Source organism: Equus quagga, chromosome 11, assembly GCF_021613505.1.
Source record: "Equus quagga isolate Etosha38 chromosome 11, UCLA_HA_Equagga_1.0, whole genome shotgun sequence".
NCBI lineage: Eukaryota > Metazoa > Chordata > Mammalia > Perissodactyla > Equidae > Equus > Equus quagga.
In genome coordinates this window covers 93091665-93105272 of record NC_060277.1, presented here as the reverse complement: position 1 = coordinate 93105272, position 13608 = coordinate 93091665, and the positions used below count along the sequence as shown (strand labels likewise).

The following is a 13608-nucleotide window of genomic DNA, read 5'->3' as shown; positions in this document are numbered from 1 at the left end:
TGTGTGACCTTTCTCAGTCCCCCCAGAGGGTCCCCAACCTTCTCTGTAAACACTAGCATCAACACTCATCTGGCGTTGGCAATGCCCAGAGGGCTAGCTGGGCCTCTGCGGCGGGCAATCAGGCCCCCCACCCAGCGTGAGCCTCCTTCTGCAGTCCTGTAAAGCCACTGCCAGTCCACACACTGCTCCCCTTCACAGCAGAGCCTGTCAAGAGCCGTCAGCCACACTTGCTCTCCCCACTTCTTCACCTCTCTCTCAAGACTCCACTCAGTGCCCCCTTCCCCAGAAGCCTCCCGCAAGGGCACCCAGGCCCCCCAAGCTGCCAAAACCACTAGTGGCTTCTCAGCCCTTCTCAGCCCTTCCTTAACCTCTCAGTGGCTTCTGAGCCAGCGGGCTGCTTCCTCCCTTTCCAAACCCTTTCTTGGCATGGGGGACCCCACGGTCCCTGGTTTTCCTCCTAATTCCACAGGCTTCTTCTCAGTCTCCTCTGCTGGTTTCTCGCCCCCCCACCATCCTCTAAACCAGTAGTTCCCAACCAGGCAAACCACTGGGGAATCAGGGGACATTTGTCTGGAGACATCTTCGTTGTCACACCTGGGGAAGGGATATGGCATCCAGTGGGCAGAGACCAAAGATGCTGTTAAATATGCCCGATGCCCAGGACAGCCCCCACAGCAGAATCATCTGACCCCAAATGTCCATAAGGCTGAGGTTGAGACCCTGCCATGAAGGAAGGGGAGTTCCCGAACTTTGTCCTGGGTCCCCCTCCCTGCATGCCTCCCCCATAGCATCATCCTTGCCCAAAGCTTCACATCCCCTCTGTCTGCTGGCAGCGACTCCCAAGTGTGCCCTGGCCCAGCATTTCCTGAGTCCAGTCCTGCTCCCCCACTCATATGCCCCGCGGGCACTTCCCATGCTACTTGCTCACGGTGGAGCACTTGACTTTCACCATCAAACCCGCCACCCTCATCTTCTCCAGCTCAGTAAATCCACCCAGTTGCCCAGAAACCGGGGAGTTGCCCTTGACTCCGCCCTTTTCCTCCCCCTCAACATCCAGCCCACCAGGAAGCCACAACGGTTCTGCTTCCAAAATATCACCTGTCTCCATCTCTCCTGCTGCCACCTCGTCCATACCATCAACACCTCTTGCTGGACAACTGCCCAAACCATTCCAGTGTCCCCTCTCACCTCCTGTGATCCATTCTCCACCCAGCAGCTGCAGCCATCACTTAAAAATGTAAAGGGGGTCGCGTCTGTCCCCTGCTCAGCACCCCTCATGGGTTCCCGCCACCCTTGGAATCAAATCTCAGCTCTTTGTCATCTGCTCCCTGCCTCTCTCCCTCCTTCCCTCTCACTCTGACAAGCCACGGGGAGCTTCCCCAGTGCAAGCCAAGCCTTGCCTTTCTCCAGGCCTTTGCACTTGCTCTTCCTTCTGCCCAGAGCCCCTTCTCTTACTTCTTCGTGTGGCTGCCTCCTTCTGGCCCTTAGGTCTAGAGCTCCAATATCAACAACATCACCTCCCCAGCGAGGTCTTCTCTGACCATGTTTTTCTCCGTAAAGGCAGCTCCCCCCTCCCTCCCGACTTGAAGGCCATCACCTCGCCCCTATCACTTTCCTGGAGTGCTGACCGCACCCTCAGGTTATCCCGGTTGTGGATCTCTCCAGTAGATGGTAAGCTCCTGGGGCAGGCAGCTTGTCTCAATTCCCTATTCCAGAGCCTGGAGCCTCATGGGCACAGGGTAAGTGCTTGGCAATATTTCCTGAATAGATGAAGGAATCGTCCTCGGAGCACCCTGAGGGCAGGGGCTCCATCTCCCCTGTCAGACCAAAGGCTCCCTTCCTCTGGCTGGTGGCCCACCCACTACCCCATGCCCAGCACAAGCCTCTGCCTCAGACCAAGCCGGACGGGGACTCTCCACGCTGGCAGGTGAGCACAGCCATGTCTGCCACGAGCCCCGCCCATCCCCTCAGACCTGCTGCACCCAGCAGGGGCGCTCAGAGCAATAGACAGCCAGGCTCTCCAGGAGAAGCTTAGTGTCAGAGTGAGGTGGTGACAAGGGTGCCCTTTGAGACTGAACCAGCTAGGTGACCTTGGACACATCAAGCCCCCTCCCCTGGCATCAGTGTTCTCTGTTGGCAAAATGAGAGGTGAATTAGCTGGTCTCTAAGGTTGCATCCAGCTCAAATGCTGGGTCTGTGGCTGCAGGGACCTGTCACATCCCGCCACCCCCTCCTGTGCCTGACAGTCAAGGGTCTCTGAAGGAGGCTGGGGCTGGGTGGGGAGGGGGCAGGAGAGGCTGGACTTGCTGGAACAGACATCTGGCTGTCAATCAGGACCCCGGACAGACCAAGTGCCTGAAGCTGACTTGGGGACACCTCTCCTAACTCCCAGGCCATGGCACCGAGGGAGCGAGTGAAATGGGGTTTTGACCAGGGTGGGAGTGGAAGCTCCTGTCCTTCAGAACTGGTCGGTAGGCAGGAAGGAGAAAGAGCCAGCTCCTCTCCCTGCCCAGGAGACACTGCGGCTGGCCTGCCAGGGCCACCCAGAGCTGGGGGACAGGCTACCTGGCAGGCGGGAGTCAGCATTTCTCCCCAGGCCTCAGAGGGGCTCAGATGTGGGGCAGGAACGTCTGTGCACACCTGGCTCCCCTTCCTCTGCTCACAGAGCCAGCCCTGTTGCCCCTCCTAAGCCACCCCTCCTGCTTCACTGCCATCTTGCTGGCTCTCCTCCTTGGTATCCATCCCCCATTTCCTCCCAAGGTGCAGCTAGTCTCTTGCCTTCTCCTTCAGCGCTCCCGCCCCTGTGGCTGCAGGTGCCCATGGACCCTGATGGACAAATGCTCTCTGTCCCTAAGATGCCTCCAGGGGGGTATGTCTCAGGGCCCTCAGACTCCACAGGGCCCCAAAGGAACCTCTTGGCTTCCCCTCCCCAAACCTGCTCCTCCAGTGCCCTCTGGCTTCAGGGGAGGGTCCCACCACCCACCACCCACCACCCCCACAGCCCAAGCCCGGAGACCCAGAGCCACTTCCTCCATCCTCCCGCACCTCCCAGCCATCAGCAGCCCAGGCCTTCCTTCCCCTTGAATCTCTCTCTAAATTGTCCCCTCTCCTCGGCTCTACATCACGACCTTGATCAGGGTCCCCTCCCTCGCTCACTGGACGAGAGCAATGGCCTTGTCTCCTGCTGTCACAGATGCAACACTTGCCTCCCAGCGTCACGCACCTCCCACCTCCCATTTAAATCCTGTAACACGTGCCCTGAGTGACGAGGCCCCACGTGCAGCAGCAGGCACCCAACACACCGCACTCCCACCTCTTGCCCTGGCCCGCAGCCTCCCAACACCCCCTCCCCACCTTTCTCCTAGCCTGTGCAGGAGGGCTTCTCCCCTGTCAGACCACGCCCCTCCCTCCCACCTTGTGGATTCCCAGACATCCCTCACACCTCGGCCTTCTCGATATCCTCTCCCGCCCCGCCGAGGTCGGGGTCACCCACTCCATGCTGCTCCCGGACTCCCCATCATAACAGTCATGCTCTGGACACTGTTATACAACATGTGTTTCTCTGCTCGTCGTGAGCCCCAGCAGGGCAGGACTGGCCCGGCTCCATCACCACGAGGTCCCCAGAACCTCAATGAGGACAGAACAGAGCAAGCAGGCCCTTAGTCATTATGCGCAGACTGGCTGAGGGCACAATGACGACGCCGGCCTTGCCTGGGCTGCACACGTCCCTCCACCTGCTGCTGGCCCGTGGAGGAGAATAACTCTGGCCCCATCTGACAGATCAGAAAAGGGAGGCTTGGAAGTTAAGGGGGTTGCCCAAAGCCATGTGCTTGGTAAGTGGCTGGGCAGGAATTCCAAGTCTGTCTGACTTCAAAGCTTATGTTCCGCCCAGGCACAAGACCCCTAGAAGGCTGGGTGGAAAATTCAAATAATAGCAGTAAGCAGGAGGACAGCTGCCCCATGCCAGGCGCTGGGTAAACCCTCTGCTTAGATCATCTCAGAGAATCCTCAGCAACAGGGAGTGAGCCAGGGCTTATTATTAGCTCCATTTGCAGACGAGGAAACTGAGTCATGGGCAGGTGAGTCACTGAAGCTCCGCCAGCGATTCTCGGCACAGTGGAGGGCCGAGCCCAGGTTTATGCTAACAGCAGGGGACAGCAGGGGGGCCCCCTCTCCCCCTCTTCCTCAGCCACAGTGCCGGCCTGGAACCAGAGGCTCCTACTCCGTGGACCCTGCCTTGTCCCCTTGGGATCCTGCTTTTCTCCCCCCACACTGCCTCTCTGGCGCAAGCCCCCTGCATCTCCCACCTGGGTCTCTGTGGTGGCTCTTAACCGGTCTTCTTGCCTCTAGCTGGGCCCCCTCTAGCTCACTGCCCAGGAAGCCAGCTGGGTATTTGAAGCTGTAACTCCCTCCTGAAAGAGCCCCGGGCTTTCGGCTGCCCTTAGGATAAAGACTAAAACCTTCGCTGGCCCCGGAAAGGCTGACCTCTGCTTTCTTTTGGGGGCCTCAGCTCCCCTCCCCTGGCCTTGCTACCTCATTTTCCATGAGCCCCAGTGGCCATTTTTGGGGTGATCTGTCAAGCAAGGATCACTGTGGGATGGTTTTGTCAGAATTCCAAGCACAACTTAACCAGATCCATCTCACAGCAAAGACCACCTCTCTGGTTAACCTCTTTTTCATGAGTTCTTTAGGTCCCCCAGGAAGTTCTTCCTAGCATCTAATCTCTACCCCTCATGCTACAGCCTCAGCTGGTTCTCTTTGGCTCCAGAGGCTGTAGGTGTGTGTAGAGGCTGGAGAGGTCTGCAGGAGCCAGCTTCCATCCACCTCCATCTCATTCCTCCAGCCATCTTACCTTCCCCTTCTTGGTGAGGACCTGCTTATAATACAACCAGCCTTCTCTCCTGATATCACTGAAGGTTGTGTCTGAGAGGTCTGAGGTTGAGTGTCGCTTAGAAGGAGCGTCAGCATCTTCAGAAGTGCCCCAGCTATCCAAGGACTGCAGTGAGACAACAGAGGGCAATTTAGGGTGGCTGCCACAGTGCCAGCATCTCAGGAACCCCATGGACCACTTGCAGCCACACAGGCCTGGTGTATGCCTGTTCCAGGCTCCAAAGTGCTGTGTGTCCTCATGGGCCTTGCTTGCCCTCTCTGAACCACTTGTGTTGAGATCATGAGACGTATACAATGGGGAAGCCAGAGAGAAGGAAAGGCTATCACCTGCAGACCACATGCCTCGCCACGCTAGAAGAGCCAATCTGGAACCTTCCCTAACTTTATAGACTTGAAGGAATTAAGGAAACAGAGGAAATCATGTGTCAACACAGAGTTAAATAAACAGTGGAAGTGGGAACATCAACAGAGACTGAGTTAGTGGAGCAGGTAGTCATGTCCAGAAGGAGTTAAACAGAGGAAGTGATAGTGTCAACAGGACTCCAGCAACAGAGGTGACATGTCAAGGGAGAGTTAAGTAAGCAGAGGAAATGATAAGGAATAAGCCAGATGACAATACCATCAAGGTGTTAAATGAATCGAAGTTATCGAGGGTTGGAAATCAAGATGGCTTTTCTAGTCGGTCCATAACCAAAAAGAGGTAAGGCCATTTCAGAACGAGCCCTACATCTCCCCAGGTCCTGAGGCTGGAGACTCCCCATCACTCCCAACCCTGCGTCTCCCTGTGCCCTGAAGAGATCATGCAAATACTGACCGAGCGCCTCCCCGGTGCAGGGGACCCAGAGGGGTCAAGCAGTGAACGAGCCAAATGAACTCCCTGCCCTCAGTGCTTACATTCTGGCAGGGGACACAGGCAAGGATGGAGACAGGTCACACATTTATTACATTTATAACCTGAGAAGTGCTGAGGAGAAAAACATGAGGTGGAGAAGGGAGGCCCGGAATGTCAGGGGTGAAGGCTGAAATTTCAGGGAAGGCCTAAAACAACCTGAAGAAAGTAAAAAAGTGAGCCATGTGGCTCTGGGAGGGCATTCTAGACGGAGGGAGGACGAGTGCAAAGGCTGCGGGTGGGAGGGTGCACGCCATCTTTAAGTGATGACAGAGCCCATGGAGGAGGGTGGGTCACGTGGTTGACACGAGGGAGCGGGGGTGTAGAGAGGAAGGGGGAGACAGGAGTGGAGTAGCCCATTTCAGATCCCAGAAGCCACAGGCCCGGAATCTTACACCACGGCTGGGCCCCTCCGCAGCCCTCTGACACCCTCGCCCGCACACACTTGCCACTCACCCCATCAGTGAAGAAGCTTCGAAGCATCCGCAGGCTGGGGACTCGGTTTGGCAGGCGCCTGAGGAGCGAGGGCGGAGGGTGAGGGATGGGGGAAGTATAGCTGGGACCTCCCTGTAGGCCCCAAGCCTCAGAGGCCTCCCAGGGGGGCAGCACACTGCCCGGTCTGTAGAGGACCCCAGGCCAAGAGCCCCACCAGGGCCGAGGGAGCAGCCAGCCAGGGTGGTGGTGATGACCCCTCCCCTCGTCCAGACAAGGCCTCACCGCAGAGCCCTGCCCTCGTCCCGGAAGGTGTTGAGCCCGTCGTCGCAGGACTTGGAGCGTTCCGTGGTGATGGCCAGCAGGTAGGAGGAGCGGCGGCCGGCCTTGATGCTGCCTGCAAAGCCACCCACATCGGGCCCCAGGGTCAGCAGGGCAGATGACCGGGGGCCTCCCTGGAGCCCTCCCATCTGGGCAGGGCCAGGAGGTGACCCTCCCCTTGGGGCCCCAGGAGGAGCAGAAGCCAGTTGGAAGTGGCCAGACATCAAGCAGCAGGCCCAAGAAGACCGCTGGGGATTGGGGAGCAAGGGAGCGGGTGGGGCTGGGGCTGCGGGGAGCACTCACTGCAGTCCTGGGAGTAGTGATGGCGGCCAAGGGCAAAGGTGAAGGTTGGGGAGGACGGGCTGGTACCCAGGACGGGGGCCGAGTTCATGGCGCTGGAGACCACAGCAGAAGCAGGGACATGCTTGGCTTGGAGGTCAATGCTGGGGCTGGTGGGCTCATCTGCGCAAGCGGAGGGAATGGTGGGTGAAGGTGGCAGAAGGCTGAACCTGCCCACACCCCCACCCCTAGCGTTGCCTCGGAACCCAGACCACACCCCCAAGGCCCCGCCAGCTCTCCAGGGCCCTGCTGGCCATGTGCCCACTGCCAAGGGTAACGGGCCCACCGGACTGTGGTCATGGAGGTTCAGCCCTGCCTCCTGCATCACACCGAGGGCACCCAGCACCCAGGAGTGGGTGGAGCCACCCTCCTTAGAGCTGGCTCCTGAGGGCAGGGCCTGTGTCTCCCCCTCAGATTGAAAGCTCTCTGAGGGCATGGAGTTTGTCTCCTCCATCAGACATCAGACTGGAGCTTCCTGAGGGCAAGGACTGTGTCTCCCCCACCAGACTGAGAGCTTCTTGAGGATAAGGACCATCTCTCCCCTCAGCTGGAGGCTCCTGGAGGGTGGGTGCCATGACTCCCCTCAGACTGGGAGTACCCTGAAACTAGACTTTACCTCCCCCCTCAGACAGTGAGCTTACTAAGAAAGGGGGTTGTCTCAGAGCGGTGGCTGCCAGGGCTCGGGGGTGGGAGAAGTGGGGAGATGTTGGTCGAAGGTACAGACTTGCAGTTCTAAGAGAAGTAAGTTCTGAGGATCGAATGCACAGCGTGGAGACTACAGTTGCCAATACTGTATTTTATCCCTGAAATTCTCTAAGGGGGGAATCTTAAGTGTTCTCACCATACACACAAAAAAGGTAACTGCGAGGTGATAGACGGGTTAATTAGCTTGGTTTGGTCATTTCATAATGTATATGTGTATCAAACCATCATTTGTACATCTTTAAAAAATCACATTGTACAAACTAAATGTATACAATTCTAGTCACCCATATCTCAGTGAAGCTGGAAAACATAAAATAAAATGAAACAAAATAATAAAAACAAAAGGAGAGAGGCTGTCTGCCCTCTCAGACGGCAGGCTGGCTGGGGATGGCCAGGGCTGTGCCCCCTCTCGCTGGCCCAGGCCTCTTCTCCTTCACTCCCACGGCTACCGGAGGGTAAGCTCACTGCTCTCGGTTCCAGGTACCACCTCTGGGCTCCTGGCTCCCAATCCCACGATCTTGCATCCTGGTCTTTCTCCCAAGCCCTAGACCCAGCCCAGCCCGTCCTGCTCCCTCCTGGGCACTTCTTCTTCAGCAAACCTTCAACCTTTTCTGCCCTACTGCCTCTCATTCTCAAAACAGAGGTGGGGCACCACCCTCTGGCTAGGCCAGAAACCGGGAACAACCCGACCTCTGCACTCTCTCGCCTCCCCCTTATGCTCTGTCTGTTCTAAAGGAGGCAAGCCTTCAGTAGCCCCTCTGCTCTCGGGGTAAGGTGCAGACTCCCCAGCAGCGGACAAGGCCCCTCCAGACCTGTTCCGATGACCTGGGAGGGAATCCTGCCTCTTTCACTTCAGGGTCTTGGCACATTCTATTCTCTCTCCCTGGACATTCTTCCCCTGACTAACTCCTTCAAATCTTAGCTGAAATCTCCTTTCTCCAAGATTCTCTCCCCGGCTTCCACGCTCTCCCGTCTAGACTGTGGAGCCCTTCTGTGTCTCCTAGAGCTCCTGTACGCCTATCACACACCCATCCCATGGGATTTTTCTTGTCTGATCGTCCATCCCTCTGTTGGACCACGCACTCCAGGAGAGCATGAAACCCAGCACAGTGCCTGACACAAATATCTGTTGGATGGAGGGTGGATGGAAGGAACATAGAGTGACAGGAACAAAGGAAAGAAAGAACAGAAGGATGGAAGAAAGGCTGAAAGGAAAGAATGATGGAAGAATGGAAGGAAGGAAGGAGGAAACCAACAAAGGAAAGGGTGGGGAGGAAAGGAGGGCTGAAGAATAGATGAATGAGTAGATGGGTGGAAGAAAGTAAGGACGGAGGAAGGAGGGGGAGGGGAGAAAGAGGGAGGATGGGAGGGAAGGAAGGAAGGAAGAAAGAAAGGAAGGAAGACGAGAACATATGTGGAAGAGTAAATGAATGGGAGGAAGGATCATGGAAGAATGGAAGAGGGGACAGAAAGAAGGATGGATGGGTAGATGGATGGACGAATGGATGCGATGGCCAGATGGATAGATGGACAGAGAAACAGGTGGATCTCATCAGCACCCAACCCAGAGTTTTGCCCACGGTGACAGGTGGGTGAAGCACAACAAGGCTCAGACCACCAGGCCTCCCAAGACAGCCACCTGCACCATCACTCACCGATGAAGGGAATGGAAGCCAGAGAGTCTTCAGTAGCAGCCAAAGGGGCCACCTTCCTGCCCAGGCGTTCTCCTCGCCCACTGGCCTCGGGCTCTGCGGACTCATCCCCAAACCCAAGGTTCATCTGTCTTGCAGGGGGCAGCTGGACCTTGCGGCCTGTCGGAGGCTTCTGCCTCAGGACCACCTCATCGCCTCGGCGATCCTCGGTGGGAGGCTCCAGGGCCCGAGTGCTGGGTTCTGGCCGGACAACCCTGGGTGGTTCGGAGGCTTCCGGTGGGAACGGTGCAGGAGACTGGGTCAAGTTGAAGGTGGGCAGCCCCCCAAAGGGTGAGTCCCGGAAGGAGAGTGTGTGCAGGAGTCCAGTCCGGCGTTGGAATGATGGGCTGTAGCTCCGGTACCCGATGTACCCGATGTCATCCAGGCCCTGTAGGCCAGGCGGGGCTGGGGCCTGGGGCCCGGGCAAGTCCCTGGGTGGGCAGGCAGGGGTGCGGGTAGACGGATGCTGGGAAGCCCAGCCACAGCGTTCGAAGCGGGGCGATACCAGGGCCCCTGGCCCCAGTGCCTCAGCTGAGCGGGTGGCCCGGCTCAGGTAGTCGTCTGAGCGAGCTCGGTGCCAGCCCTCCTGGCCCAGTTGGCTCAAGGCACCCTGGGAGGTGGAGCAGGGCCATGGGCGGTGGGCAGTCACGTCCTCCAAACGGTCCTGAGAGGCACTGCGGGCCCTGGGGGGCATGGTGGGGCACCGTCTCTCCCCCGCTCTGCGGGGTACCTGGTTCGACAGCCAGTGTGACAAAGCCTGTTGGCACTCCAGTCTGCTGGGGGGTACCCGGCTGCCAGGCTCCGGGAAGGCACGGGGCGTCCGGGGCTCCGTGGGGAGGCGGGGGAAGGCACCAGGGCTGGGGCGGGGCTGGCTCATCCCCAAGGAAGGGTTGTCCAGATGGGCGCGGGTGGCTGATGGGATTCGGGGCCCCGGGTCACTCCAGGCAGCAGGACTCCGGGGGTCACTGGGTAGTGCTGAGAGTGGCTCAGGCACCATAGTGGCCCAGGTGGAGACCCGGGCTGGCGGGGCATAGATCTTTCGGGGGTAGCAGAGTGGGGGTGGCTCTGGGATGCTCCGGGCCTCTCCAGAATACGGCTCGTTCCCCTTCAGGTAGGCGTCCTGGGAGTAGGCCTGGCCAGGGACACAGAGGCAGGTGAGCAGAGCCGAACAGGCCCCACAGGGCAGGGTTACAGCAGCCCTAGGAGATCAAGGCCCCCAGAGAAGGGGACTGAGCGAGAGGACCAAGCAGGGGGAGTCCTGAGTGGGTGGGGGTGGCACAGCACGCTCCAAAGAAAGGAGGGAGGACAAAGAAATAAGAGGCCTTTGAGAGTCACACTCACACACACACACTCCAAAAAGAGCCAGGAGTTCTCTAAGACTTACGACAAGGACTGCCTTTAGCCACAAACATTCCAACATCTGTTTTCTGGGCTCCTGCCCCCATGCTGGCCTCAGCCGCCTCCCTGCTTCCTTACGTCCAAGGGTGCCCACAGACCCTCGGGCGGAGCTGGGAAACCCCACCAGAGACCAGTCAAGGTGGCAGATGACAGCGAAGGAAGCCGGCTAAGGGGTGTGTGCAGGGCAGGGTGGGCTGGGGATGGGCGCGGTCGGGGAGAGCCCAGCTGTCTCTGTGTCCCCTGGACGGGGAGCTCGGGGCCCAGCTCCTGGGCCTCTAGGGTGAGAAGGAACTTGTCTAGCTCCTGCTCCCTCTGGACCAGGCCTGGGGGAGGGGACGACTGGCTGAGGGGCCTTGGGCCACCTTCTGCCACCCCAGGCCTGGAATTTGGCACTGGGAGCTGAGGCTGACGCTGCATTGCTAAGGAGTGACAGGGCCGGTGCCCAGGCCCGGCCAAAAAAGGAGGCGGCCCCCAGGGACAGCGGCCTTGTGGCCCTGGCCTAGCCTGGCCCTTATGGGCCACCCAGGGGCCTATCTGAGGGAGAAGTATCAAAGGGTGGGAGGCTAAAACCACACAGACACACACACACACACACATATGCCACACCACAAGGAGACACAGGAAAATACACACCCCGAGACATGCTCACACACACATAGTGAAACACAATGAGACACACATACACACACAAATAACTACACCTCCAGTTCCAGGCACACATATCATGTGATGAAGACGAGCTAAACCACACCCCTGCACACTCAGCCCCCTTTGGACTCACACAGACGGGGCCAGAGACACTCACATACCTCTCCCTCCTGCCATCCTGCCGGCTCCCGGGGCTCCCCGCATCACAGCGGTGGCGGCAGCATCCCGGCCCGCCTCCGCCCTCCCCCCGCCCCCGGCTAACCCCCACTGACCACTGTGCTGGCCCTGGCCTCCGTAGCCCCCAGTCTGCCCGCCCTGCGGCTGCCCTCGGCCCCCACCGGCTCTCTCGGCTGGCGGGAGGAGGAGGGAGGGAAGGATGGGTGTGGAGGGGCCTCGCCGCGTCGGCGGTGGCGTCAGCAGCTGCCGCGGCCCTATTGGCCTCCAGCCTTGGCTCCCAACCACAGGAATGCCTGGGCCCCACCCTCTGGCCGGCGCGGATGGCAGGGGCCAGTGGAGGCCCCCAGATGCTGACATCTGGGGCTGCCTGCCCACCCCAGCCTGGGTAGCAGAGCTCCGGGCTGCTGCCTTCCCCATGCCTTGTCCTCCTCCAGCTGGAGAAAGCGGTGACGCCCTAGGTTCCTCCAGTCACCCCCCATAGCCTCGCCTCAGCCAGGGGGAGGAGTACACGCAGGGCCTTTGAGACCTGGTGGGAGCCATCCACCTCTCCGGACCCCCATCGTTGCCTACCCCTCCCCAGGAAGGGCAAGGGGACAATCGAGGTCAGGGGGTGGAGGTTCCCAGAGGGGCATGGTGCCAAGCATGGCACTGTGATTACAGTGATTATGACAACACATCCAGGGCAGAAGCCAGCACAGCGGCTCCCAGGGCTCCCAGGCTTGGCCCTCAGCCCTCCTCTGAGGGGCAGTGACTTTGGGGGCAAGCAAGTTGGCATCTGGCTGGGATCCATGAGACCAAGAAACTGGGCACTGGGCTCAGAGGACTGCCCTGGGCTCTGGGTCAGGGCTGGCACAGAGAGAGAGATGGCATGTGTGTGTGCATGTGCACAGAGTGTGTGGGGTAAAGGGGTTCACATGTATGCTACAGGCAGTGTCTGTGGCGCCTGCTGCATGTGGCGGGTGGAATGCTGGGTTCCAGGTGCGCGGAAGTGCCCGTGGGGGAGGGGCACCAAGGTTGTGAGGGTTTCGCTTATTGTGATATGGGTGAGCGCATGCGCCTGTGTTGGGCTAGCACTTGCCGTGATGTTTGTGGACACACGTGTTGTGACAGAGCCAGCATTTGCAATGAGCGTTCACGTGGTGGTGGTGAGAAGTCCGAGTGTGTGTGCTGTGATCCGCTGTGGCACTGCTGTGGTGGGGAAGTGAGATGCTGAGGAGTGTGTTGTGCTGTTTTGATGTTTGTGGTGAACTGCAATGTGTGTCGGGGTATGCGTGGTAACAGGTGCCTGTGTGCAGCACTGAGGGGTTGTGTGCACTGTGGCATGTGCCTGCTGTGGCGTGTCTGGTGCATTGTGTGTGTTCTCACATGTGCGGTGTATGGCGTGCTGGATGAAGGGTGGCGCTGCAGGGTTGTGTTGTGCGGCTGTGTATCTGGCATGTTCTGCTTGTGTATTGGGCTGTGCATGGTGTGTTGTGTGAATGGGAGCACATGACAGTAGGATGGGGTGGGGTGTGCTGTGTGTGTGTGGACACATCTACAGGAGACATGCTCACTCGAGGTCAAGCAGGGAGGGGTGCAGGGGACAGGCGTCCTTTGGGTGCCGACAAGAACATGCCAGTCTGGCAGGGCCCACTGGGCCACCCTCCTTCCCGATACCCTGGCAGGAATCCTGCCTGCCAAGGCCAGCGCCCCCCCATCCCCCAGCACAGAGCAGCCCTGAGTGAAGCAACAACCAGCCCCAGCCCAGGGATGGGCCTGGCATCCCGATTGGGCAATGCCGGGCTGGTGCTGCCCCCTACACTCTCTTCTCTGCCTCCCAGAGGGGCCGACGCAGGAGGGAGGCCCAAGGAGAGGGACGAGATCCTGCCCCCAGGCCCCAGGGGACCTCCACCTCAGACAGCAGGGCAGGACTCACCAGCTGGAGGATGTCCTCGTCCTTGGGCATGATGGAGAGCTCCAGGATATCATCACTACAGAGACAGGGCAGGGGCTCAGGCCAGGCTGAGGCAACAGGGTCTGGGAGAACAGGGAGCCTGGTGGCCAGGGCAGCCCCAGGGCCAAGGGGGTGGGTGTGCAGGGATTCCGTGAGTGGGTTGGGAGCTGTTATGGGAGAAGGGA

The 13608-nt window shown here is 59.2% G+C and overlaps 1 protein-coding gene across 3 annotated transcripts in view; it reads right to left on the bottom strand.

Annotated features, from left to right (window-relative positions):
* Window positions 1-13608, bottom strand: part of ARHGAP23 (Rho GTPase activating protein 23) — a 68898-nt gene that overhangs the window by 26259 nt on the left and 29031 nt on the right. For 2 of the 3 annotated variants that reach the window (XM_046675308.1, XM_046675307.1), the window contains exons 6-11: window positions 13406-13460; window positions 9232-10399; window positions 6836-6994; window positions 6497-6608; window positions 6236-6293; window positions 4853-4996 (exon numbers count right to left, since the gene is read on the bottom strand). In XM_046675308.1, coding sequence (XP_046531264.1) covers window positions 4853-4996; window positions 6236-6293; window positions 6497-6608; window positions 6836-6994; window positions 9232-10399; window positions 13406-13460 — 1696 coding nt within the window. Of the gene's footprint in view, window positions 1-4852; window positions 4997-6235; window positions 6294-6496; window positions 6609-6835; window positions 6995-9231; window positions 10400-11474; window positions 11659-13405; window positions 13461-13608 lie in introns of those variants that run through there. The other variant, XM_046675309.1, reaches the window with a different exon arrangement.